Source organism: Ambystoma mexicanum, chromosome 2p (assembly GCF_040938575.1).
Source record: "Ambystoma mexicanum isolate Mex_15411 chromosome 2p, UKY_AmexF1_1, whole genome shotgun sequence".
Taxonomy (NCBI): Eukaryota; Metazoa; Chordata; class Amphibia; order Caudata; family Ambystomatidae; genus Ambystoma; species Ambystoma mexicanum.
The window spans coordinates 1,060,334,162-1,060,360,836 of record NC_090923.1 but is presented as its reverse complement, the minus strand read 5'-3'; the positions used below and the strand labels follow the sequence as shown (position 1 = coordinate 1,060,360,836).

The window sequence follows — 26,675 nt, the reverse complement described above, 5'->3', positions numbered from 1 at the left end:
CCAGAGTCTGTGCTACTTTTCCCGGCAGCTCAGGCCTCGGGCACTCTGCTCTCATGCAAAACCTAGTATTTTTCAAGGTGTTGCAGATCTTCTGTGTCATATACAGTTACCCTGGGGGAGGGCAGCCAGTCTGCGGACGTAGGCTGTCTGATGATGTCAGGCTCAAACATGTCTGACACATCTTCTGCACTTGCCTGCGAGATGTCCACAGTGCTGGATTTTGTTTTCTGGGAATCTACATCGAACCCGTCTTGGGTATCGATCCCAATCTCGTCATCGTCATCATCATCATCATTGGGTAACGGGTCTTATATCCCCAGTGTTATTCGGGGTAAGAGGTTGGGTATAGCATATTTGAGGAGGAATGCATTCTTCAATCTATTGAAAGCATCAGCTGCCTCTTGGGGCTTCCTTATGGTCCATGTACTTGTGCCCGGGTGAGTAGTGTGGCCCCCCTCTTCATCAACCCCTGCTTCAGGGTGTCTTGTAGACCTTTCCTTGCTTGGACTGGCTGCCTTTTTCCCTTGACCATCACTTTTATTCTTTCTATTATCGCCCAGCAGGTTCTCCAGGACTTCTAATCTGTCCCGTAGGGGCTTCACACCCCAAGACACGGCTTGAATGAGAGAGACTGCTTACACTTTTTGAAAACCTGAAGTGACGTCTCTATCCTTCGGCATTCGCTCCTCCTCACTCTCTTCACTCCACCTGCTGCAATCTTCATGGCTCTTATTGCAGGCCATGAGCGCTCCTTCAGTATGTAACACCTCTTTGGTAATTGGATACTATGTTGTTTATGCTGGGCACCGTTGTATACACAGTGTTGCCTCTTTGAGATCTCAACAGCTGTTACACTGCTCTATGCTCTTAGATGCACGAGCGCCGTGTGTACTTCAAATATTAACAGCATATTGCTGTCACTTCTGCTGTGTGCCGTCAAACACGCAGCTGTATCCAGCTGCCTTCCAAAGCAGTATTGAGCTTGATTAGCAGAACCAAGTGCGACTTTTCTCGGCGCACACTCTGCGCCTCAGGAAACAGTGCTGGCAAGCTCTGGCATCTTTCCTTTAATGGCGTGCGTACTCTAGTATACGTTTGCTGCATGGCTAATCTACACCGCTCTGTCGTCTGTCGAGCAGAAAGGAGCCGGAGTCCTGCTGTTGGCGAGTTAGATTACAGACCCAGCTACCTCTCTGCACTGGGTGGCTGGAAAGCCAATCAAACTGAATCGGACTTCGCTGTGATGCAGTGAGGTACCTTAATGACCAATAATGGTATGCCAAGCAACGCCGATATAAGCCAAGCAAATGATATGCGCACCACAATAATATAGAGAGCCAAAGGCCCATCATAAGATTTCAAATTGAATCACACGAGCCATGGGAAGAAACACTTCACTGCTTGAAGAGCAGATAAAAGAAGAGGAAAGGATCCAGGCAGGACATGATATATGGGGATGGAGAGGGTCCTGATTGGCAAAGCTGTAAAATCAAACTACTGAAAAGAAATGACTTCTGGAAAGGGGTAGTTCCTTTGTTCTATCAGTGTTCTGAGTACTCTGGTATACAGTTGTAAAACAGAAGGAAAACTTTATATGTTTTGAAAGCTGCTGGAGAGTGGCAAATAAAGTGAAGCATAATGCTCGCCTCCAGTCTTAAGATAGAATCCCATCCTGTCGGTGAGGAGGATGCAGTGGTCTATGGTGTCTAATGTAGTCAATGAGTACCAAGTGGCAGGAGGTGCCTCTTATCCATGATTTAGAGGCCATCTTCTACCACCAGGATGGTTGCTCCGGTCCAAAACTTGGGGCGGAACTCAGACCTATAGTCGTGGAGGAGGTGTAGCTGTTCAACTACATTTTCCAAGATTTTGCCAATTAACGGGAGGTTCATAATAAGCTGGTAGTTGGTCAGGTCATCAGGTTCAGGGCTGTTTTTTCAAGAGGTTGATATATCACATCGGCACAATATACACACAAACCATTTCTTTAATGTGTCTATACTATTGACACATCTAAGGTTTCAATCCCAGGATGGAAAAGGCTGGGGTCTAGCTTTGAGTTGCTGAGAAGAACATGATATGCATTTATTTATTTTATGTATTTGCATTTCTAAAGCACACAACTGCCTTCGGGCATCGTGACGATGTTATAGAAAGCTCACTTGACATTGGTACTATGAGAACACAGTAAAAGAATGGTCTCAGACATTGCTCGTCTTCCAAGGTTATTCATGTTTAACAAATATCTGTTCAATGTTATTAAGGCTTCCACAATCACTATAGATATTCAAGCTCTCTCTACAGCCCTTAACTGGCACCCAATAATCATGTAGCTCAACTACAAAAACAACAATGTTTTTGTTGGGCAAAACCGTGGCCCTCAGCTCTATAAACCTCTACCATTTTGCCCCGATAGTCAGCTCATCAATATGAGGGAGTTTCATTTATCCGATACCCATCTTCATTCTGGCCCTAAAATGGCCCCAAAATGAATTGGCACCAGGGGTAGATTGTTGGACAGCAAATCGGAATCCAGGGCTTTAAGGCACTATTTGATGGGGTAGCCCTGGATCCTGACAGCCATCAGGATTTCAATGGTCTTCCTGGTACTCCAGGCTCCTCCAGCCCCATTGTGAAAACGTACCTTTTGGAAGCGCCAACAACCAGTCAATGGCCACTTCTGTGTCCTCGTGCTTGACCTGCTCAGTCTGCCAACTATCTAGATACTGATTTCACTTCCTCGAAGGAAATGTAGTCGGTTCTTAATTTCCATGGCACGGAGGTGGAGCCACAGGTGGAGTCAGGGAGAAGGAGTACACAAAGGGGCTTGGGGGACCACTGCTCACCCAACCCTGGGTGCCAATCGGGTCCTTAACCACAGATTCAGACAATATAGGCTCTTATGACCCCATATTGCCCGGAAGCTGCAGGGAGCAACTCTTAAATATATATTAGAAAGAGGGATGCAGTTTGAAGGGCCCGTTTGTGGATTTTTGTGAGTGGAAAACCGCACAGTCACTAGCTACCCTGATCATAACCTGCAAGGTCATAGCAACTCACTCACATAGCCCTCCTTGCAGATTTATAAATAGCTCTTGTCCCCGATTACTATCACTGAAATGTCCAACTCCAAATCAGACTCTAGCGCATCAAACATTACAATTTCTCTTGATAATCCCATTAATTATGGTATAGGAAGTGTACTTATGGTAAAAATAAATAAATAAATAAAAAACACATAGCAAAAAGATTTCATATACAGCTGGGTCTTCAAGGACCTACAAAATGAAAGATTGTTTCCTTAGTAAAAGGCCAATTCTAAACTACAAGAGCAAGAACTTAAAGTGAATGGACATATAAAAGGGTCAGGGAAGGTCAAAAGATTCAAGGCCTGGTAAGGGATGTGGCACACCAATTGTTTATAAATGTCCTGGAGTTATAACAGTAAAAAGATTTGTTGGTGATCAACTGGGTTTTAACATGGATGCACTACCATATGTATCACTATATTATAGCACCTAGCAAAATACAACAATGGCTTCCATATTGACTTTACAGGAAGCTGAAGGGACAGCAGGCTGAGTAAGGAGGTCCTTTAACGGTCAAGACAAACAATTTATATTGTCCTAAACTAGCACGGACAACATAGCGATTTTACATCGATGAGGGAAGGTCCACAATCAGAGGAATCTGAGAAAAGTGAACCACAGGTGAATATTGAACAGGAAAAGGGATGAGATACACATTGATTTTACACACCCACTGATGGATTGGTTTAACTGGAGATTACTGGAAGCTAGTTGAGTGACTATGTTTTTGGTTTCCACAGGAAGCCAGGTCTAATCCACAGAAGAATAAGTTACTGAATATAAAGTATTCAGGTTATTATGAGATTTAGAAAAGAGTGACAGAAATTAATACAGTAATAATGGACGACTATTCCAAGATCAACAAAACATTATTGAAAATGTTAATTACCCAATGTAGATTGGATACCAGACCTGTTGAAGGGAACACTTAAAGAAGGGGGGCAAATACACCCCGAAACACGTAGAGACACAAGTCAAGGATTGAACATTCCATAAGAAATTGCTCCGTTGAGTTATTGAAAGTTTAATGACATGCACATCAAGACTGTCTATTCTAATTGTGAAATGATTAACAAAGTGATGAACTGTAAATTTGAACATTTGATATAATATATGGATTTGAAAAACATTTTTTTAGTAAAAAATCTCTTTAGAGAGATTCCAAGATGGCCGCCCGCAGGTGAAGACGCACGTCTTTGGGCTCCGCGCCTGCAGGATTCAAAAAGGTGTATAAAGCAGAAAGCAAGAGCTAAAAGAAAAGACGCAGAAAGCGCATGGGATACAGGCACTAATAACATCCGACTGCGGACCGGGGGAGGCTACCTCAGCGCGGAGGAGGAAGAGCTCCAACGGACAGCGGTGCCCCAATGGTGTGAATCGGGCAGGAGCCTCGAGGTGAGAGGGATGGGTGGGTGAAGTGCCCCGCTGTCTGAGCCCCCGGGAGAAGTGAGAGAGAGCCCCATCCGGGGCGCGAATAGCCCCCCCCCTGCCGATTGTTCTGGTGGCGGTTACTGCCGGGGGGCTGGTGCGGCGTCCTGCGTGGGAGGGACGGTGGAGGCCCCGCCGAGGGAGAGAGCCTGTCCGCCGAATGGACTTCCAGCTGGGCAGGTGGAAGGCCTGAGCCACGGCCCGTACCGCCTGGGGGGGGATCCAAAGGCCCCTCCCCGCCCCCAGCGCCCGGAGAAGAAAGCACAAGAAGGTCGTTCGCCGGCATCGGTGGGCGGATCAGGAGCAGAGAAGCAGCTCCCAGTCGGAGCAGCACAGGCGCGGCCATGTGGAGGTGGGAGAAGGGGCTGGAAACAAGCGGTGAGCCCGCAGTGCTGCCCGGACCTTCGAGGGAGTCGGCCCGGGGGACCAGACGCAGAGGGAACAGCAGGAGCAGCGAAGGGAGAGCCCTCAGCGAGGGTGGGGAGCGTGGCTGGCTCCGCCTGAGATCCCACACAACAGAGCTTTAGGTGCCGGGTTCGGGGGTACTGCCGGTGCCTCCTTGTGCGGCAGGGCCTCGGCAGGTCCCTCAGCCGAGAGTGAGCCCTGCAACGGCGACGGCCACGCAACGGTGCACACGGGGCCCAGGCAAAGACCCGTGCAGCGAGGTGGATGACGAGGAATCAGAGGAGGTGACAACGGCAGCTGGGGAAGGACCGAAGGGACATTACATTACACAGCCTGATTCCACCATTAAACAGAGCAACGCAGGCCACATGGCCGGGTTACCAGAAGCGGTTCATGGGCTGTAGTAGATATTGGAGAAGCTTAGCGCATTACCCAACGGGGAAAGGTGACCACCATCTGACAGCAGACGCACCCCTTAGGGGCCCGTCGGGGAAAGGTGAACACAAACTGTCGGCAGACGCACTCCATCGGGGCCACGTCAAGCCCTGCCGCAATACAAGAAAGTGAACAGAGGGTGGACTTAATAAACCCTGGCCCAAGCAGAGCAAATGGAATCAGCATCAGTGGCAGCCGCCAGAGCAAGGTAGGAGGCTCGCTCGCGTCCCTTAACTAACACACAACCAGGGAGGGAGGCCCAAAAGCAGGCACTGGTCCAGAAAAGGCCCGACGGGGGTGAGGAGGAGCGGGGCGGAGGCCTAGCAGACGCTCCTTCGGGGCTGGCTGGACTCCGGGAAGTTAAAGGGGACTTAAAGGACAATCCCCCTCGGGGGATAACGCTTCAATAGCAGCAACCCCAAATAATAAAAGTGGGAGGAGAGGCTGCAGCCGAATACAGATGCACCGGGGGCTCGCGCTGCACTGTACACAACCCCAGTAGCCGGGACGCACAGCCAGCCAAGACCCGCCTCAGCAGCAGCAATGCATTGGCGGAGGACACAAAAGAGTAGAGATATCTGTGATTAGCCTAGATGCCTGGCGCCAGGACGAAAAGTGCACCCCCCCAAAGGCGAACAGGTCCCCCCAAAGGCGAAAAGGTCCCCCCCAAATCCAGGATAACCATCTGGTCAAGTGCTGGAGTTGTCAACAACCACAGGACCTAAACACACCGTCACTGCCACAACGCCCTGCAGAGACAATGTCGGATACATCCCCTAGCGCCACAGACCCGAATAAGGAGGACCTGCTTGATGAGAATGGAGTTAAGAATGACGAATGCATTCCAGACTCAAATAGGGCAACTAGACGACCTTAGAACTTCACTACAGGAAGTCCGTAAGGAGATCAATGAGCTGGGAGAGAGAGTGGACACAACGGAGAATGGCTTCTCCAACCTATCAGAAGAAGCTAAACAAGCCAGCCAGTTGCTGGACCAGATAGCGGTAGCTACGAACAACCTCGAGCTGCAAGTGGAGGATCTGGAAAACAGATCACGCTGATCCAACATTCGAGTTAAGAGCCTACCAGAATCGGTTCCAGACGGAGATCTGCCCGACACATTGCAGCAGGCCTTTGGTAGTCTGCTACTAGACATTAAGCCGGAATCAATAGAGTTTGATAGTATCCACCGAGTTGGGCCCCGCAGAACGGAACCAGGAGCTCGCCCCAGGAACGTGCTGGTGGCACCAACATCCTACGCCATAAAAGAAACTATCCTGAAATCAGCCAGAGCCACCACAGATCTGAATCAATGCGAGTTCGATCCAGCTGTTGCAGGATCTGGCACTCTCTACCTTACATAAGCGGCGCCTGATGCACCCAGTGACGAGAATTCTGCGGTATAAACAAATCCCATATGGATGGTCGCACCCGTTTGGCCTTACCTTCAGTTGGGAGGGTAGACAGAAGAAAATCAGCACCTGTGATGAGGGCCTCGAGTTGCTGGGAGTGGAAGAGAACCAAAGCAGAGAGGAGAGTGGTTGGATTCAAAACAAACAGCAGACCAGGGCCAACGCATGGGAATTGTCATGTACAGGCGTGCAAGCAGGGCTAAGCAACGGATGCATGGCCCTTTAAGAACACTACGACCAGGTGCTTGGAAGTTGGCATGGCAACGCTGGCGTCCTCTTGGCGTTTCCCACGGTCGACGCTGGGAGCCGCGGAACGCTGTCATGTGACCTCTCCTTCTTAGTCTCCGCCTTCACTTCGTATCGGTGCTTCTGATTGCGAGTGGTGGACCCTCGTACCTAGCTCATTGTATCCTGCTCCCTTGAAATCCGGTCTCTGTAACCCTTTCCCCCCCCCCCCGCTTCCTCCTGTATACCTGATTGCCTCGTTTCCTCGACCCGGACCGTTACCTGGCCTTGATTTTGGACTGATTGGTTCTCGTCCACTGCCTGCATCGTTCATCGACCTCGGACTGCATACGGACTTCTTGCCTTCGCCCTTCTGTTGTGGTTGCTCTTCGTTTTTGTCTTCTGGATCCTCACTCACCTGGACTGCGTGTGGTCAATATTGTGGAACTTTTGGAAACTTCGAAATTTGGATTCTTGAACTTGGAACACTTGGAGTTTTGGATTGTGGAACTTTTCGAACTTGCGACGCACTCTAACAAGTGTGCCTTAGGCGTCCTCGTGCCGGCGGGATAGGTGGTTGGGTTCTTCTTGGACTGGGCATCGTGGACTTCGGAGTTCCTTCCCTTCCCTGTCCCATCTGGTTCTCCCCGGTGTTGATCCGCATAAAACACGGTAAGCCATAGTCTCATAGGGGAAAGGGGGTGGTTATCAGAATTTGTGGAACGTATTGCAATTTGTCACTATTTTTCGGGTCTTGTTCAGAAGGGCGGTTGGTTATACTTTCTGTATTGTGTTAACTCCTCACTTGCAGATCCAACGCCTGTCCTCGACTACCCGTACCACCCATACTCTGCATTTTCAACTCCTGCGGCACGTGTCTACTTCTGGGTCATCTGGATCTCATCAGGTATCCTTTCATTCCTCTGATTGATCGCTCTGGCTGTCCATTTCTGGAGCCAGAGGGTTCCATCAGGTGGAAGAATTCTTCGGCTACAAGACGTGGGCAACTGGATTCTGACAGGAATGGTCTAGACCTCGCAGGTGCAGACCTAGGACAGAACCGCACCTTAAGAGGCCCAACAAACACCTTGCCACGTCAGGAAGCTTAAGGTGAATAACCCAGGAAGCTCCGGGGTCTGCGGCCAAAGATGCCTACAGCAACATCCTAAAATAAAACCACAGCACACGTATTTACAAGCCTGCAGGGGCGGAGCGGGGAGATACCGAACCTTGGAATCCAAACCGAGACGGGGATCTCAGAGACTGCTCGGGAGTAAAGCCCTATATAGTGACCCTAAGCCCCAGTTTTTTCGGAAGGGGGGGGGGGGTTATGGGAAATCCCGGTCACAAGGGCCACATAGGAGGGGGTGGGGAGGGGGGGGGGGGGTTTTGGGGGCAGTAGAGAAATAAAACAGTGCAAATAGCGGCAGTATGAAACAAATAGAATAAAAATGCAAAGAGCAGGGACGGGCGTCATTGAAGTGAATTGGGAGCGGGCCACAGAGAGGGAACCCCCCATAGAGGAAGGATGGCAGAATCTAATGTAGTTTCCCTGAACGCACAGGGACTAAACTCTCCGACAAAGAGGGGAGCCATACTGGAAAGGTTGAGGGCTATGAGGGCGTCTATTGGGATCCTGCAGGAGACCCACCTCCTCCCGAAAGATGAGAGGAGGATTCCCACCAAGCTTTCCCACAGCAGTTTTACGCCTCCAGCGGGGAAAAGAGGAGGGGAGTGGCTATCCTGATAGGACGGGACTTCAAGTTCAAAAAGCTACAACTCTGAAAGGATAGTGGGGGAAGATACCTTGGGGTCAAGGGGAGAATAAAGGGCTGTCTGTATATAATCCTAGCTATTTATGCCCCCAATGAACGGCAGGACGAATTCCTCTTGAACCTACTAAACCAGTTGGGCAGCTGGTGTGAAGGCCAGCTGATAATAGGCAGGGACTTCAACTGTGTCATGGACCCGGTGCTAGATAAAACCCTTCCTCTCCCCCCCCCCCCCCCCCCCACAGCGGTGGACCAAAAGAATAGGCAGATAGGCAGGCACTGGGACGTCTCTTTAGAGAACTAGGGGTCATAGAGACGTGGGGACTCTTTCATGAGGAAACCAGGGAGTACACCGACTACTCTGCGGTTCACTTGGGTTATTCCAGGATCGATATGATCCTAGTATCAGCTACGCTAATCCCCCAAATAACGTCAGTAGAAATAGGAGTGGAATACTGTTCGGATCATGCTCCTGTCATGGTGGGGGTGGACTGGGGAGAAGGAGCGCAGAAACACAAGCCACCTTGGAAACTAAATGAACTCTTCCTGAAGGATATAGCGCTACGGGCCCATATAGAAAGCACCATCAATAATTACTTTAAAGAAAATAACGGGGAAGTGGGTAGGGGAGGAATATGGGATGCGGGGAAGGCAGTGATTAGAGGGGAGTTCATATCTCAGGCAGCAACGTATTATAGGAACAGGTCCCTCATAACACAACAACTAGAGAGGGAGGTGAAGAATGCTGAAGTTCAACACAAGGCCCGGCAAACAAGGAAGTCACTACGCATACTCAGGAAAATCCGAGCCCAGCTCGAGAACCACATGGCAGAGCGCGTGGCCCAGACACTATTAAATGCGAAACAGTCCTATTATACACATGGGGGCAAGGCAAACAGATTCTTGGCCGCTAAATTGAGGAAAAGGAAGGCCCAAAACTACATTATGCAACTGTACGATAAGCATGGCACCCCCCACACAGCAGAATCCAAAAAGATGGAAATAATATTGAAGTTCCATGGAGACCTCCTGTGTAGAGAGAACCTTGACAGGGCAAAACAATACTCCTACATTCACTCAACCATGTGGCCACGAATCACTGAGCAAGAAAGGAGTGACCGGGAAGCCCGATCACAGCACAGGAGATCAGTGATGCAATTACAGCACTTCCGACGAGGAAAGCTCCTGGCCCGGTCGGCTTCAGCAATGGCTTCTACAAAACATTTCACTCGCAACTTCTGGCCCCATTGACCAAGCTCTACAACACGATCAGGGAAGAGGGTCGAGTGACTCCAGACATGGGGCGATCCACAACCATACTGCTATTAAAGCCAGGGAGAGACCCCCGTGAGTGCTCCAGTTATCGGCCAATCGCATTGCTAACTACCGATGCGAAAATATACACCAAAATCTTGGCAACAAGACTGATGAGGATCCTTCCGAGCATGATCCACGAAGATCAGGCAGGTTTCATTGCAGGCAGACTCACACAGGACAATGTAAGAAGGGCAATAGATGTAATAGATGTAGGGATGGACAGAATTCGCAGGTGTGCCGTTGCCACTGCCAGTACCTTTGTAAATACCCCCAGTGCTGAAGCAATGCCGAAGGGTAGCACTTTGAACTGATAGTGTTTATCTTCTATCATGAATCTGAGGTATGTTTTGTGCGCTGGCAACATTGAAAAATTAAAGTATGCATCGTTCATGTCCAATGTTGCCATGTAGTCTCCATCTGTGTGAGCAGGGGAATTACTGCCTGCAGAGTGATCATACAAAACTTTTGAGGTTTTGAAAAATGAGTTCGCTGGGCGCAAATCTAGTACAGGGTACATGGTGAGATCCTTCTTGGGTACAAGGAAGTACACTGAATTAATACCCTTGTTTACCTACAGAAGAGGTACAATTTCTATGGTGCCCTTTCCCTGCAGGCGTTCCGGCGACAGGCGTCTTCATCGTGGAGGTCTGAATTGGGGGATCTGGCATAATTCAATGCAGTAACCATGGGCGAAGTGAGGTCATAAGACTCTTCCTCCTGAAAGGAATGAACAGTCTTTTCAAATATTGGCACAGGAGAAAAAAAAGGCTCTCCTCTCGAGGCCTTTTGGGTGTGAAAATAACCGGTTTTGCAACTACTCTCAGCCTGCGACATTCCGTAGGCCGCCCACCACTTAACACGGCACTCCTTTAGGGTTTTGGGATGCAGGAGCTTACAAACCGCATTATTGCGTTTAAGGGGAAGACACCTATTACACTTAAGACGTTTGTCTTTGCACAGGAATTTTGCCTTGCATGAAGGACAAAATCTAAATGGAGTCCTGTCCATGGCGCAGGAATCACAATGAAAACAAGACCAAGGGAACAAAGAGGAAAGGGAAAGGCATTCTTAAAAGGAAATGACCACCCGACCCCACTCTCCCTACTGTGTAAGCCAGCCAGAGGGGCCGGCCACATGGTCGACAGCGCCAACCATATCAACTGCTGTCGAAGGTCCGTAGAACAGGCTTCGGCGTAGGTCAGGAAACAGCCATCGAGGGAAGTGACGGTAAGAGAATATAAAACGACCAAAGGTAGATAAATATAACAATAAAGCAATGTCTCTGGAAGAGCACCGCATAAGGCAACCAGTATACTGGGTGGAAAAAAACAATCTGAGCGACTTTCGACGCATGAGGGCTTTTAAGTACACTTACGTCACGTTAGGGATAGTGTTACAGGCACGCCCATGTCGATGTCCCCTTTCGATTCTCGAAAGACAAGAATCAATACTCTGCCGTTACCACTGGATGTCGGAAAGGCAGGTGTATCTGTCCCTGTGAGAAAAACGGGCACCTATGTGTCCAATAATTTGCCCAGATCCCTAGAGTTAAAGTTGCATCTACAGCAGTCCTGAGGAACCGATGCTGTAAACTGAGTCTCAAACTAAGGGTAGGAAGCCAAATGACCCAACACTTCAGACAGAAGGAAGAAGTTGCTGACTCTTTAACCTGAGACTCTAAAGGGTGTGTGTGTGTGTGTGTGTGGGGGGGGGGGGGCAATCAGATTTGATTGATAAATACATATTACAGAGTTAAAACAATATTACTTTTGCTCTTCAATTGCACTGCTGCCACAGGTGAGACTCTAAAGTCAATCCACTATCTAGGCATCCACTGTGCCAGGACAAAAGTCAAGCTTAAAAGAATCTAACACTGTCGCTCACCACCCATCCTCACCTCTAGTCCCAAGGAACCGCCTGCCCAACACCTTCTCGCGAGAAAGCACTGGTAGACTATTCATTTTTATATACCTCTTACTATTGGCCGTTTGGCATAGGCTAAGAATTTCATTGTTTTCTGCAGAATGGGGAACAGACTTTGTTTCAAAGTGGTCCAGCCCCACCCCCTGTGCTGAGCTATTAAGACCCAACCAGAGGACAGTCCATTGGTAACTTTCCTCCACCCTACTTCTCATATAACCATCGGTTAATCAGACCATCACCGTGCTGGGGCACCCAACTATCCAAACTTGCATTTTTACAACGCTGACCTAGCAGAAAACTAGCCTGAAGTAGCAGCAAAGCGACAGTTAGTGCTCAAACATCTCAACAAAAGAATGTGTTGCCTTTTTATTGTCAGTGTCTCTACACTCGCAGAGAAGGAATGCTAAATTTGCATGATTGATGTGGCATTTTTGCAGTCATCTTGAATAGTCTAATACCAGGTCCAAGAGTTTCAGAAATAGAAAATCAGTGTAGTGTAGTCAATTAAAAATAAGATTTTCAAATAGTGTTCGTTACCACAATGCTTGCTCTTTCTGAATGCTTTAAGCTACGTTTGTTACAATTAACCAAATAGATGGTACTCAAGGACTATGAGCTAGTGAAAAACTATTGAAAGACTGAAAAAAATGCATGTTCGTTCCATTAGACGACAATAGTGCAGCATACGGAAATCACTGCCGAATCACTGGACCAAGCAACCAAGTCCAACAATGCTGCCGTTTTTAACACTCTAGCAAGCAACAGGAAAATGCTTAGTTGGTGGAAAGAAAGATTTATCCCACCTGGCCCCCGGTGTCTCTTCTCCATCCAGATGTAGCAGTTGCTCTGTGCAACGCCGGTCTGAGAGTCGAGGAAAGGGAGGCGCACACTCCTTTCAGCACATAGTCTGGCATTGTAGTTATGGCACTGCTCCATTGCATCTTTGTAGTACTGTTCACCTAGCCTGGGGAAAGAGAGAGGAGTCAAGAACTGCCTGCAGAGAAAGGGGTTCCAAAGAGGATGCATAAATAGAAATCCTGAAGAGCTTCACACAGAGAGCCCGAGGTCATGTAAACTAAACAGTCTACCGAAGCGTTTTACAGATACAGAATCACAGGGCCAATAATATAAACTCCATAATGAAGTGATTTGCACAGAGTATCACAGATGTGGTATAGAGACTGTATGAATAGTGAAGATCAGCCGAAACCTAGACAGCAAGGCATAAATTAGATTTCAAAAATTGATTAGCTGAGTTTGCCAATAAAATTATTTTTGATTAGCAAACAAGCTCATTTGATTAGCAATTTTGTATTAATATTGTTAATGTCACCGGAAGTTATTTGTACCCAAGACATGAAATGAGCAACAATACAGCAGTTTTGCATACAGCTGAAATAAGACATTAGTGAGAGGAGTTAGGCCTTGCAAATTCTTTAAACTTCAACTAGATCTGCAGGTCAGGTAACTTAGTTTACCTATTCTACCTAAGAGAAATGCACTCGACCCATAGCAACTGAGGACAACAAATGTATAATTTGATTTTCTTAAAATGGTGCATGTCCCTACAAACCCACTATGTTTGGCACACTGCTGCCACCCAGAGGCCAGACATGCACAGTGAAACATTTGACATTTTTCTGCAAAGTAAACGTTAAATCAAAGTTTCAAATTATCTCTTGCAAATGCTACTCGCCCTTTCAAAAATCTACTTGACTATGCGAGTGGGCGAAAAGACTTTACGAGCCATAGATGAGTGTCTGTAAAATGTAAAAGGTTAGCTGCATGAATGGACAAAAATGAATAGATATGATAAAAAAGGCTCTGAAAACAGTTTGGCCAAGTGTCTTCTGCAGATGGTAATATATAATACAATCATAAAGCAAAGCTTTGCTCTGGAGGCCAACTACAGTGTTTGGTATTGCAGTAGATCTGTAGCTGTACAGACTGGATGGAACTATTGATCACTACTTTGCATAACCATCTAGTTCGCTTTGTGTATTCATTATGTAAAAGGTAAGAAAGACTAAGCAGAGTGGATGGTCTAGCAGCCATAGAACTGGGCAGACTAGGTGGAATATTGTAGTCTGTAGTCATCTAACTTTCAGGGTACCTGGTATAAAGCAATGATGATACAAAATTTCAAGGAATATGGGTTTGCTCATGGGTCGAGCACCAGTTGTAAGATTGTAAGATGTATGCAACCTGCAGGTTACAGAACTAGGTTTGCCATCAATAGCATTTGATCATGTACATTTTCAAAATTGTTCACTTGTCAATATGATGCAACTTTGCCAACAAAATTAAATACAGTGGACAACATGAAAATTAGATTCATGAACCAAAATTTTACGGTAATGCATGGAGATGATGCAGTGTTACAGTATCAATACATTCATTATTTAACAACTTACATTCAGAAATGGAATTTGTGACTCTTTATATAAATATAAAGTTGATACGTACTTGTCTTTGCTAGACAGGATATAGAAACCTTAATAAAGCTATCCCGATTACTTCAGGTTTGCAATTATTTGAAAAAGAAAAAAAAATTCTTGGCTAGCAATCGGACACAAGTGAACAGAGAAAAGAGGGTGAATGGAGCACCATGGGCAAGAGTGGAATTCAGGGCGAGCTGTGCGTTCTTTGAAGAGGTCAACTTAAATAGCTAACTTTGCTACACAAGTGTCCATTTGATTAGCAAACCTACAGAATTGCATAGCAAATTGCTATGCGACACTGCTTATTTTATGCCTTCGACAGTGGCACATAATTTACTGGTTTAAGAGGAATATATTTGAAGCATAATGCAGTGGTATATGCAGATTGTGATCGATTATGCTCGTTATACTTTGGTGTTCCGAGACACTCCTACACAGATCACAATTGTTGGGGACCATTTAGCACCTGCTTGTAGTGTGGAAAAGCCTGCTTAGCTTACCCAACAGACAACGGGAATCACTTGGGACACTTAGGAAACCCAAAGGCCACCTTCATACATACCTATAGGACATTCATTCTAAGTGTTTGGACATGAGCATAGGATCACATTAGGACACAACTAGAAGGCATCAAAGTATAATGGTGTAAAGGTTGAATTAAAAAAAAGCACATTTGGCATGGCGGGTGGCAGAGGAATTTCCCCGCTCCCCTAGTTTGGTATTATATGATATGCGAGTAGTTTCTAACCTGTAACTCCATTTCTCCAGCGTTGGTATCTTTCATGGATTTACATGCTGTTAATATTTCCCCGTCGTCAGGCTGGGAAACCTAACTTTAACTTAGCGTTTTCCGACACTTTAGTGTCCTATCGACGTTCTTTTGGGGTGCATTACGCCCCACCAATAGGACGTCTTGTATAAATAGCCCCGCCCCACGGCTTCCCTTCAGATGTTAACCTTTAAAGTAGAGGGAATCCGAACCCAGATTAGCCTGCAGGGTCGGCCGGCGGGCGCATGCGAATCCATGAAAGATACCAATGCTGGAGAAATGGAGTTACAGGAAAGAAACTACTCCCTTCTCCAGCATTTGATCTTTCATGGATTCACATGCAGTGAATAGATTACATAGCAGTACAACCAATGTGTGGCGGTGTATCACAGGCAATCCAACAAATAGCATTTTATCACACACATGAGACAACAAACCCAGAAAGTGATATAGCCAAATAGAAAAAACCCTGATGCGGTGGGGCCTACCTTGCCGAAACAGGCGTTGGGAGGACCGCACTCCCCACCTGCACATCTTTCACATGTTGCTGCCCTAGGCAGTAATGCCTGATGAAGGTATGCAGCACCGCCCAGGAGGCTGCCTGCAAATGTCCACCAGCGGTATCCGCCGACAACGCTGTGGATCGCGGAGAATGAGCCTTTGGAGCACCCCTCAAAGGCTTGCCAGCTTTTGTGTGACAAAACTAAATTGGAGAGTAAATCCAGCGGGAAAGTCCTTGTTTGGAGATGGACTGCCCCTTGTTGGAGGGCCCAAACGCCACAAACCACTGCTTTGACTGCCTGAAGTCCTGTGTACGATTCAGATAAAACTTTAGTGCCCTCCTAACGTCCAGAGAATGCAGTGCGTTTTCCACTGGCATGGATGCATTAGCAAAGAACGAGGGTAATGCAATACAGGCAGGGTTGTGAAATGCTGACGGCACTTTCGGGATAAAGTGCGGGTTAGTAGCCAGGAGAACCGTGTCCTTCATAAACCTTAGATAAGGTGGGTCAATTACCAGTGCTGGCAATTCTGACAGCCGCCAAGGTAATCGCCACTAGAAAGGGGGGGGCGTGGCCAGCACGCATGCCGTAAAGACACGTACCAGAGGAGCTCCTGCCCGAGATCCTGCAACAGATGGAATTGCGCTGTCAAAATAGCTTAACTCCTATCAGAAATAACATCTGCAGAAAGGGGAACCTCTCCCCTGCGACTGGACGCCACTCCCAAAAGAAATCGGAGCCAGCAAGCCATGAATGGGATCGAAGAGGCGGCGCCCCTCCTACTCCCAAGATGGCGGTGCCCACTGTGCTCTCAGGTTTTGGGACCTGGCGCTCCTGAACAACGTGATCTGACGAGCCAGTGGGGAGCCACCCACGCTTGCCCCTTCCTCATGCAACCTGCAGTGGAGCGCTGGCTTACCCCTACCCCACACAACCTAGCGGCGACACCCCGAGGTCCCAGAAGAGTCAGAACCGGGAGGCGGCCTGCGGCGGGAGAGGAGGCGGGCCCCCGGAACGAGCGGACAGCAGATCGCAGATGAGGACTTCTCCCTTTCTCTGCGCCGCCTGAGGGAGACCCCGGTCGGGGAAGGAGGCAGCAGAGCTACCGGCGAGGGACAGGAGGCACAGCTGCGTGGTCCCGCTCAACGGGATCCGCGAAAGAAAAGGCGCCCGGCCGAGGAGAGAGGGAGGCACGGCCTGGGATTTTCACAGGGGCCCGTCACGGCGAGCGGTGAGTCCCTGGACCAAGCCCTCCTCCCGCGCTGTCCCATCCCGTTCTTGTTGGAAATTGCCATGGCGTTTATATGAGCGCTCTTCAACACACAGAACCCAATAAACTACAATTCCCATCTTCTTGCTATGTTAGTCACGTGACACGCACGCACCACGTTGCCGTGTCTTCTGAAGACCGTATTTAATACTGTCTGTTCGAGTGCCCAGCGCTCCTAAACTGTGTTAGTTTCGAGCGTTGTTTCCCGACTCCTGTTTGATCTTGAATCCTGTGCTGAATCCAAGCCTTCGCCCCTGCCTTTTCCTTCCTGTTTCCGACGCCCGCCCCTCTTCGACTGATTTCCCCGGAATCCTTGAACTCGGCTTGCATCTCGACCATCACTTGTTAAAGTCCTCTGGCTGTGACGCCTTTTTCACTCGAGCACGATAATAAAGGAACTAGCGTGAAGTAACGCTTATTACCTTTGCCCTTAATTTTGTTTACTTCAACAATCATTTTTTGACACTGTTTAATTTGGACGCTTTGCTGAATCTACAATTGGATTGCTTTGGACATATTGGGACGCTTTGCTGAAATCGATTTGGATCACTTTGGGATATTCTTTGGGACGCTTTGCTGATTCTACTTTGGAACACTGTGGATATCTTCTTGGGACGCTTTGCAGCACTGAGGTCCGGAGGCACTGGTGCACTCCTCCTTCACCGTTGATATAAGAATTCCCCTCTTTGTCCATTACTAGTAGGTTACTGGTACATTTTTGCTACGGAACAGGTAAGAGTGGGTACTTGGGGGGTGTTTGCTGTTAATTCGGCAATACCTGGCTGCATTCTGAACGTCTGCTCTGTTCTTCCCTCCTTTAGCTCTGCTGAGTCTGCTCCGGCCTTTTCACTCAAGCCCTCAGCCTGACAGGTGGAATAGATTCATTGTAGGCTGAGCTCTTGGGGGGGAAGTCTTTGGCATATCACGTTAGAGACTTTCGTGTTCGAAGACAGAAGGATACCTTTCATAACTGGGAGAGTAGTATCTGCGGCAACTGGGATACCATACCTAGGCTGTGACAGATTTAGGAGCCTCAATTTTAACGGTCTCTCGGTTATGGAGGCTGCATCGGACCCATTGGAAGCCCTCATGCAGGCTTTTTCTGCTCTTCGTACTGATATGGCATCAGCACATGCGACATTACATCAACGCATGGATGTTTTACAGAGCTTTGTGCAGCCCTTACCCCATGACGAGGAATTCGGTGACGCCGCGGCTGCAGCGCCTCCTCCTGTACCACTTGTACCACCTCCGGCTCCGGCTCCAGTAGTCCTCCCTGGGCCATTCCCTTTGGCCCCACCAGAACGCTTTTTGGGTGATCCCAAAATGTATCGGACCTTTGTGAACCAATGTCGCCTTCATTTTCTTTGTCGTCCCTTGGCATTTCCTGATGCTACTACAAAGGCGGCATTTGTTCTTTCCCATCTGGGTGGCACTGCTGCAGCATGGGCTAATCCATTGCTCTGTATGATTTCGATAGATTAATCCAAGCCATGAACAGTGTTTTTGATATGAGATATAAAGCACAGTCCTAGGATCTGGAATTCTTGGCTATTAGTCAAGGCAAGTCGGATCTCTTGACGTATCTTGCCCGTTTTAATCAATTAGCGGCTGAAACCACATGGCCAGAACAGAAGAAATCGGCTGTGTTTTATAAAGGTTTGTCAGACGACCTGAAAGATGCCCCATCAGTGGTACCTGCTCTTCCATCCGGCTTCCCCGAATTGCTAGACTTAGTCTTACAAGTCAATGCTCGACTCCGGCAAAGACGTGGCGAACGTCGCTATCCCGATATTCGCAACACCCCTCGACCAGATGGAAGCACACCTGTTTCTCAGGGAGAAGCTGAACCTATGCAAATCGGGGCAAATAGGGGTCCATTGTCCAAGACTGAACGAGAAAGGCGGTTGGTGAATAATCTAGGTTTCTATTGTGAACAGTCAGGTCATTACATCCGTCTGTGTCCTAAAAGACCCGCTAAGTCGTCGGGAAACGCCAGGACTCGCCCTTGAACCGGGCCTTCCGGACGAGTCAAATGATCCCAGGCCCGGGTGAGTGTTTTCCGTCTTCGCATGTTTACCTTGCTATGTCCTTTACGGCTCCCGGCGTCATTACCTTTTCCAATCCGGTAATGATAGACTCAGGGGCTAGCGGGAATTATATGGACCTTAAGTTGGCCAAACGTTACGGACTACCTATATTTCCTAAAACAAGACCTGAGGAAATACGTGCGGTAGATGGTTCGCGTTTAATATCTGGACATGTGACGGATCAAACAGGTCCACTACAAATGTCCACATTACAAGGACATTCGGAATCCATCACTTTCGACCTTATCACGGCCCCTCAATTTGTCATCATTCTGGGGCTTTCTTGGTTGCAAAGACACAATCCTGTAGTTGACTGGGTTGAACAAACTGTACGGTTCTCCTCCTCTTTTTGTATACAGAGGTGCTTTACGTCCCGTAATGTAGCGGTATTGTCCCCTTGTCTGGCGATGGTAGATTGCCCTCCATCTATCAACGCCACGTCATCTAACCCCGTTTCGGTCCTCCCTTTGGAATACCAGGAATTTTCTGATGTGTTTAACAAAGGACTTTCAGAAAGACTGCCCCCACACAGATGCTATGACTGCCCCATCGACCTAATACCTGGAGCAACAATTCCCCATGGTCGAATTTACTCCCTTACACAGAAGGAGGAAGAACATCTACGGAGCTATATTGACAACGCCTTACGTTTCGGACACATACGTCCGTCCCGTTCACCAGCGGCCTCCCCAATATTTTTTGTGCCAAAGAAAGAAGGGGATCTGCGCCCCTGTGTGGACTACCGCGCCCTTAATAAAGTCACGGTGAAGAACCAGTATCCGTTGCCACTTATTACTGAGCTCCTCAATAAAATGACCTCCACTATCTTCACCAAGTTGGACTTGCGGGGGGCATAAAATTTGGTGAGGATGCGAAAGGGAGATGAGTGGAAGACTGCCTTTAAGATAAAATATGGGCTTTATGAATATTGTGTGATGCCCTTTGGGCTTTGTAATGCCCCGGCGACATTTCAGCATTTTGTAAACGACATCTTCAGGGATATGCTGGATTGCTATGTTGTTATCTATTTGGATGACATTCTAATATATTCAGACACTTTGCCCCAACATATACAGCATGTGTGCTCTGTTCTACTTCGTCTAAGGGAATACTCTCTCTTTGCAAAACTGGAGAAGTGTGTGTTCCATGCATCATCTGTAGAGTTTTTGGGGTTTCAGATTTCCCAAAAAGGAGTACTCATGTGTACCTCCAAGGTTCGGGCAGTTTTGGATTGGCCCGTTCCGAGCTCAGTAAAAGCTCTTCAATCCTTCTTGGGTTTTGCCAATTTTTATAGGCGTTTCATCGCCTCATTTTCTGAAATAGTAGCCCCATTAACTCGGTTGACTAGTCCTAATGTTCCTTTTTTGTGGGATGAAGAAGCGCAGACAGCATTCCAGAACCTGAAGGACGCTTTTACCACCGCTCCTGTATTACAGCACCCCAATCCAGCTCTCCCATTCATCGTGGAAGCAGATGCCACTGCTATTGCTATTGCAGTAGGGGCCATCCTTTCGCAGGTTTGCCTCGCTACTCAACGCCTACATCCAGTGGCTTTCCACTCTCGAAAACTTACCCAAGCTGAACGTAATTATACGATTATGGAAAGAGAACTCCTTGCAATCAAGGTGGCGTTCAAGGAGTGGAGGCATCATCTCTTAGGTGCAAGACACCCGATAACTGTGTATACAGATCATCGAAACCTTCAGGCCTTGTCGCACGTGAAATGCACCAACGCCAGACAGATACGTTGGCATTTGTTTATTACCATGTTTGATTTCACGGTGACGTATCGCCCTGGTCTATTACATGGAAAGGCAGATGCCTTATCCCGCATTGGTACTGACACGGAAACTGTCAAACAATCCACCCCGGTATTACCATCAGGGGCTGTTATATGTGTTTGTTCGGTCTCTCCGTCAATTGTAGTCAGTTTACGGAGATGGGCCAGTGATCATGTTTCTGTCCTGAAGGAAATGGACGCTGAACTGATCTCCGGACTTCCCTACGTTAAAGGTCTACTATACCTACCTGACAACCAAACCAGACGGAAGGCTCTTGAATGGTCCCATGACCTCCCGTTAGCAGCCCATCCTGGCCAGGCAAAAACCTACGATCTTTTGCACCGTTGGTGCTGGTGGCCTGGAATGAAGAAAGATACCGAACAATACGTCCGTAGGTGTGCCGTATGTACACAATGCAAAAGACAACCTGGTAAACCCGTTGGTCTTCTAATGTGTATGCCTTTGCCACCGCACCCATGGCACACGGTGACCCTGGATTTTGTGGTAGAACTCCCCTGTATCGGGGGTATGTCCACAATTCTTTTGGTAGTGGATGTCTTTACCAAGATGGCTCGGTTCATACCATGTTCGGGAACACCAACTGCTCCCACATTAGCAAACTTATTCTTTGACCATGTGGTACGCTTTTTTGGTCTACCTACGATTCTGATTTCCGACCGGGGGTCTCAGTTTACCTCGCGCTTTTGGCGCGTTCTCACTTCCTCATTGGGTGTTGATGCCAGCTTGTCCTCGGCCTACCACCCCCAAACGGATGGCCAGACCGAACGTATCAATGGCACCATGGAACAGTTTCTTCGATGTCTGGGTCTACAACATCAATCAAATTGGCTGTCGGTCTTAGGTGCCGCGGAATTTGCCTATAACAACTCCCTGCACTCATCGGTTGGCTGTTCTCCGTTCTATGCGTTATATGGGTTGCATCCAAGGACCCTTCCACCTGTTTTGCCTTCCCTACGGCAAGTTCCTGCAGTCAATGCAGTTAGGGATTCATTGATTGCCATCCGTAAATCCGTATTGGCACATCTACAAGCTGCACAACATCGCACCAAGATACAGGCGGACAAGCGGCGTGCTCCGGCTCCTCCTTATTCCTGTGGGGACCGTGTATGGCTCTCAACAAAGCACCTGGCCATTCGGGGTAAACGGAAACTTTTACCATGTTTTGCGGTGTCTCAACCCCGTTGCTGTACGTCTGGACATACCAGCACATTGGAGGGTGCACCCGGTCTTTCATGTCTCCTTGCTTCGGCCTTTTGTACCTGGCACCCGATTGCCTCCCATCCCAGCCCCACTTACCGTCCGTGGCGAGGATGAATACGAGGTGTGTGCCATTCTAGACACCCGCCTCTGCCGTGGGGTTCGGTCCTATTTGATTGACTGGGTGGGGTATGGCCCAGAGGACAGGTCCTGGGAACCAGCCTCTAATCTGAATGCACCCCGTTTGTTGCGTGCTTTCTGGTTGCATCGCTTGCGTGGGCACTGGAGAAATCGCCCTTTGTGGAGGGGTACTGTCACATCCCGTTCTTGTTGGAAATTGCCATGGCATTTATATGAGCGCTCTTCAACACACAGAACCCACTAAACTACAATTCCCATCTTCCTGCTATGTTAGTCACGTGACACGCACGCACCACGTTGCCGTGTCTTCTGAAGACCGTATTTAATACTGTCTGTTCGAGTGCCCAGCTCTCCTAAACTGTATTAGTTTCGAGCGTTGTATCCTGACTCCTGTGTGATCTTGAATCCTGTGCTGAATCCAAGCCTTCGCCCCTGCCTTTTCCTTCCTGTTTCCGACGCCCGCCCCTCTTCGACCGATTTCCCCGGAATCCTTGAACTCGGCTTGCATCTCGACCATCACTTGTTAAAGTCCTCTGGCTGTGACGCCTTTTTCACTCGAGCACGATAATAAAGGAACTAGCGTGAAGTAACGCTTATTACCTTTGCCCTTAATTTTGTTTACTTCAACAATCATTTTTTGACACTGTTTAATTTGGACGCTTTGCTGAATCTACAATTGGATTGCTTTGGACATATTGGGACGCTTTGCTGAAATCGATTTGTATCACTTTGGGATATTCTTTGGGACGCTTTGCCGATTCTACTTTGGAACACTGTGGATATCTTCTTGGGACGCTTTGCAGCACTGAGGTCCGGAGGCACTGGCGCACTCCTCCTTCACCGTTGATATAAGATTTCCCCTCTTTGTCCATTACTAGTAGGTTACTGGTACATTTTTGCTACGGAACAGGTAAGAGTGGGTGCTTGGTGGGTGTTGTTTGCTGTTAATTCGGCAATACCTGGCTGCATTCTGAACGTCTGCTCTGTTCTTCCCTCCTTTAGCTCTGCTGAGTCTGCTCCGGCCTTTTCACTCAAGCACTCAGCCTGACAGGTGGAATAGATTCATTGTAGGCTGAGCTCTTGGGGGGGAAGTCTTTGGCATATCACGTTAGAGACTTTCGTGTTCAAAGACAGAAGGATACTTTTCCATAACTGGGAGAGTAGTATCTGCGGCAACTGGGATACCATACCTAGGCTGTGACACGCGCGCAGACATCCCGCCAACAGACCCGGGGGAAGGCTGGGTTAGTCAACCAGTGCGCGGGACGGGTTAAAACGCCTGATCGGTCCACTGCACCAAGGCCCAACATAGCTCTGAGAGCGAACAGCCCATGCAACAGATAAACTGGCATAGCGCCACATGAGGACGTGGTCCTGAGAACCACATAGGGAACCCCCCGCCCCCCCGACTGATGCAGGTCGGGGGCGATTTGATACACCTAAAGTGAGACTCGTCCCCGGCGCAACCAGTAGATTAAGTACACGCACAAGGGGCCCTACTGAATCTGCCCAAGCCAGGGATATTACATCGCAACGCCAAATAAAAGGACGACTGTGCACCCCGTGTGAGACCCCAGGTGCTATTAATTTCGAGTGAGGCCTGGTGACCTGCGAGCTTCACTGGAGGTCCCCCGGATCCTGCACAACGCCAAGCCTGCCTGCACAGGTACACCGACTTGAGGCACAACACACATAAAAACCCTGACACGCGCATAGCTCGACGCTAGGAGGCGGCTTAAGGACTACGATCTAACTGAACATATTAGATCATCTGGAGGACTAAAGCTGCCCAGCCAGCGGCATTCACTGAACAGAACCACAAAACCACCTGCTGCGTGGAAGCGGCAGCACACTGGACTTAAAGGCAGATGTCCCCATCCAAGATAAAATTAACAACGACAATGGACTCCTACACGACTGTCAGGCCCAAGCAGTTGCCGCAGCAAGAGCCCACAGTCAATGGAGTGCCATCACAATTGGAAACAGAACCCAAAGACACACTAGCCCTCCAAGCTATTGCAGCACTACGCACTTCTATTGAAACCAAGATAGAAGAAATGAGGGCGGACATGCAGCTCATGCGCCAGGGTGCTCGCAATCTAAAAGAGTAAATACGAACGAAGCTACCCTGCAGGACTATGTCGCAAATACCTCAGACCTGAAGGCAAAGGTACTGGACTTGGAGCTGAAAGTAGCGAGACCTGAGGATGCGGAGGGGCGCACACGGCGCAACAACATTAGGATTTTGGAGGTCCCCGAAGACATGGAGGGCCCGGACCCAACAGACTTTGTAGATACATTGCTCCTACAAGAAATAGGGGTGGGAAAACTCTTAAGGGTTTTCAGTGGAACGCGCCCACAGATCTCTCCAAAAGTGCCCCCGCCAGGCTCACACCCACGTCCGATAACAGCGAAAATTCTAAATGTCCGCGACAGAGAAACGATACTATGACATTCCATAGAAGGCGAGGAGATTAGAAGACAAGACTCCAGAATAGTCATATATCCAGACTATACTCCCATGGTCCAGCGAGCCAGGAATTCCTTCATAACAGTGAAAGCCAGGCTGCGAACACTTAACCTCAAATACATGTTGCTCTACCCATCTCACCTCAAAGTTTTGTATAAAGGAAAGGCAATTTTTCTAGAGACCCCTGCTGCAGCAAACATGTGGCTTGAGCACAATAACTTAGCGGAGAACAGAGGAACCACAGAAAAGCAGATAGAGAAACAAGCGCTATTAACACGAACACCAATGGAAGGTCCCTAAGCTGGAGATAAGACGGTTAATTAGATAGCGCAAGGGACTGCACCAAGAAAACAGCAACATCGGGCAGGAGCACAAAGAACCACGAGCAAATACATCACTGACCTACCCCCACAAGGAAAGTGCAGGTCAAATGCCTACACACTACCCACACCGAAAGGCATGGAGTGGCCCAGAAGGCTCGGGAGCCCCCGAGCGCTGCAAGTTGGAAGCAACTGCTGGGGGCAGTTTGCAGTTAAACATTTTGGTTTATTCATTCATCCGAATGAAAGTTACAAAGTCTCCAGAATACATTGAAATGGGAGCGGGGGTGAGGGCAGGAGAGGAAGATATATTGTGGGTAACCTCCCTCCGGGACAGCGAAACCAGCAACACCCACCCTAAAGAAACATGGCGGGAAAAATAATGACATGGAATGTGAGGGGCCTTGGTACCCATCTCCGAAGGAACAGAATCAAGTCATACTTGCACAGGAAAAAGGTGGGAATAGCGCTTTTACAAGAAACACACTGTACTGCGGAATCCGTGGCCAAACTCTGGGAACACCGGGGCGGGCAGGGATTAGGAACTGCCGATTCAAAATACGCTATAGGGGGAATATACCCCCTCCCTCCCCCCCCCCCCCCCCCCCCCAACTCCCTTTCCGACTATCTAAATTTGTAAGTGGCCCAGAGGGCAGGTATGTGATACTTTGGGAACATATCGAACAACAAGAGCTATGCATAATGAACTCTTACTTACCTAACAACAACATCTCGGCCCACTTGGCCTCGATGTATACTAAAACCACACAACATAGAAATAGTCAGTTCATCTGGGGCAGGGATTTCAATTGCGTGCACGATCCAACACTAGATAGATCATTACCACCACCTACCACCACAATGGCTGCCACGACAACGCTAAACACGCTGATAGACAGATTAGACTTGGCTGATATATGGAGGGAGCTCCACCCCCAGACCTGAAATTACTGGTACTTCTCATCCCCACATGGCCTCCATACGAGGCTAGATTACGTCTTTGTAGGCAGAGAACACCTACCCCAGATGGAAGGAGCAGAATACCTGGGGAGAATGATCTTGGATCACTCCCCCTTAATAGAATGGAACCACACTGGCCCCAGACCTCCCATCCCCATGTGGCGAATGCCAATAGAGGCCCTGAAGGACCAAGCATTCAGGGATGAATTGCAGGACTCGATTGATGACTACATAGAACTGAATAAGGGAAGCGTAGACCATATGAGCACAGTATGGGAGGCCCTAAAGCTATTGACCAGGGGAGTGATCATGGCAAAAGCAGGTGGCATCAGAGGATTGCTACACGTTGAACTAGCTCAAGGAGAAGCGGGGATTGAGAGGCTTAGTACTGATCCCACAGACCCACAGCGACACGAAGACAGGCTTAGAACACTCCGAGATGAATGCTCAAACACTTGCTAAGTTCGATTACGTTACCAAAACGAACAGGGCGCACACAGAAGCGGATAGACCCAGTAGGCTCTTGGCCTGGCTCTGCAGAAAGGAACATCTCAGGCACAACGTCACCATGATACAAGACGCGCAGAGCAACACACCAGACCCAACAAGACATAAATGATACTTTTAAGTACTACTACACACACTTATACTCTCACAAAATCGGAGTACATGCAGACCAGATAGCAGACACCTTAGAAGAGATGGG

General features: G+C 48.4%; 1 protein-coding gene across 8 annotated transcripts in view; it reads right to left on the bottom strand.

The window, feature by feature from the left end:
- Positions 1 to 26,675, bottom strand: part of DPF2 (double PHD fingers 2) — a 763,557-nt gene that overhangs the window by 688,602 nt on the left and 48,280 nt on the right. For all 8 annotated transcript variants that reach the window (XM_069644977.1, XM_069644981.1, XM_069644978.1 and 5 more), the window contains exon 2: positions 12,810 to 12,970. In XM_069644977.1, coding sequence (XP_069501078.1) covers positions 12,810 to 12,970 — 161 coding nt within the window. The remainder of the gene's footprint in view (positions 1 to 12,809; positions 12,971 to 26,675) is intronic.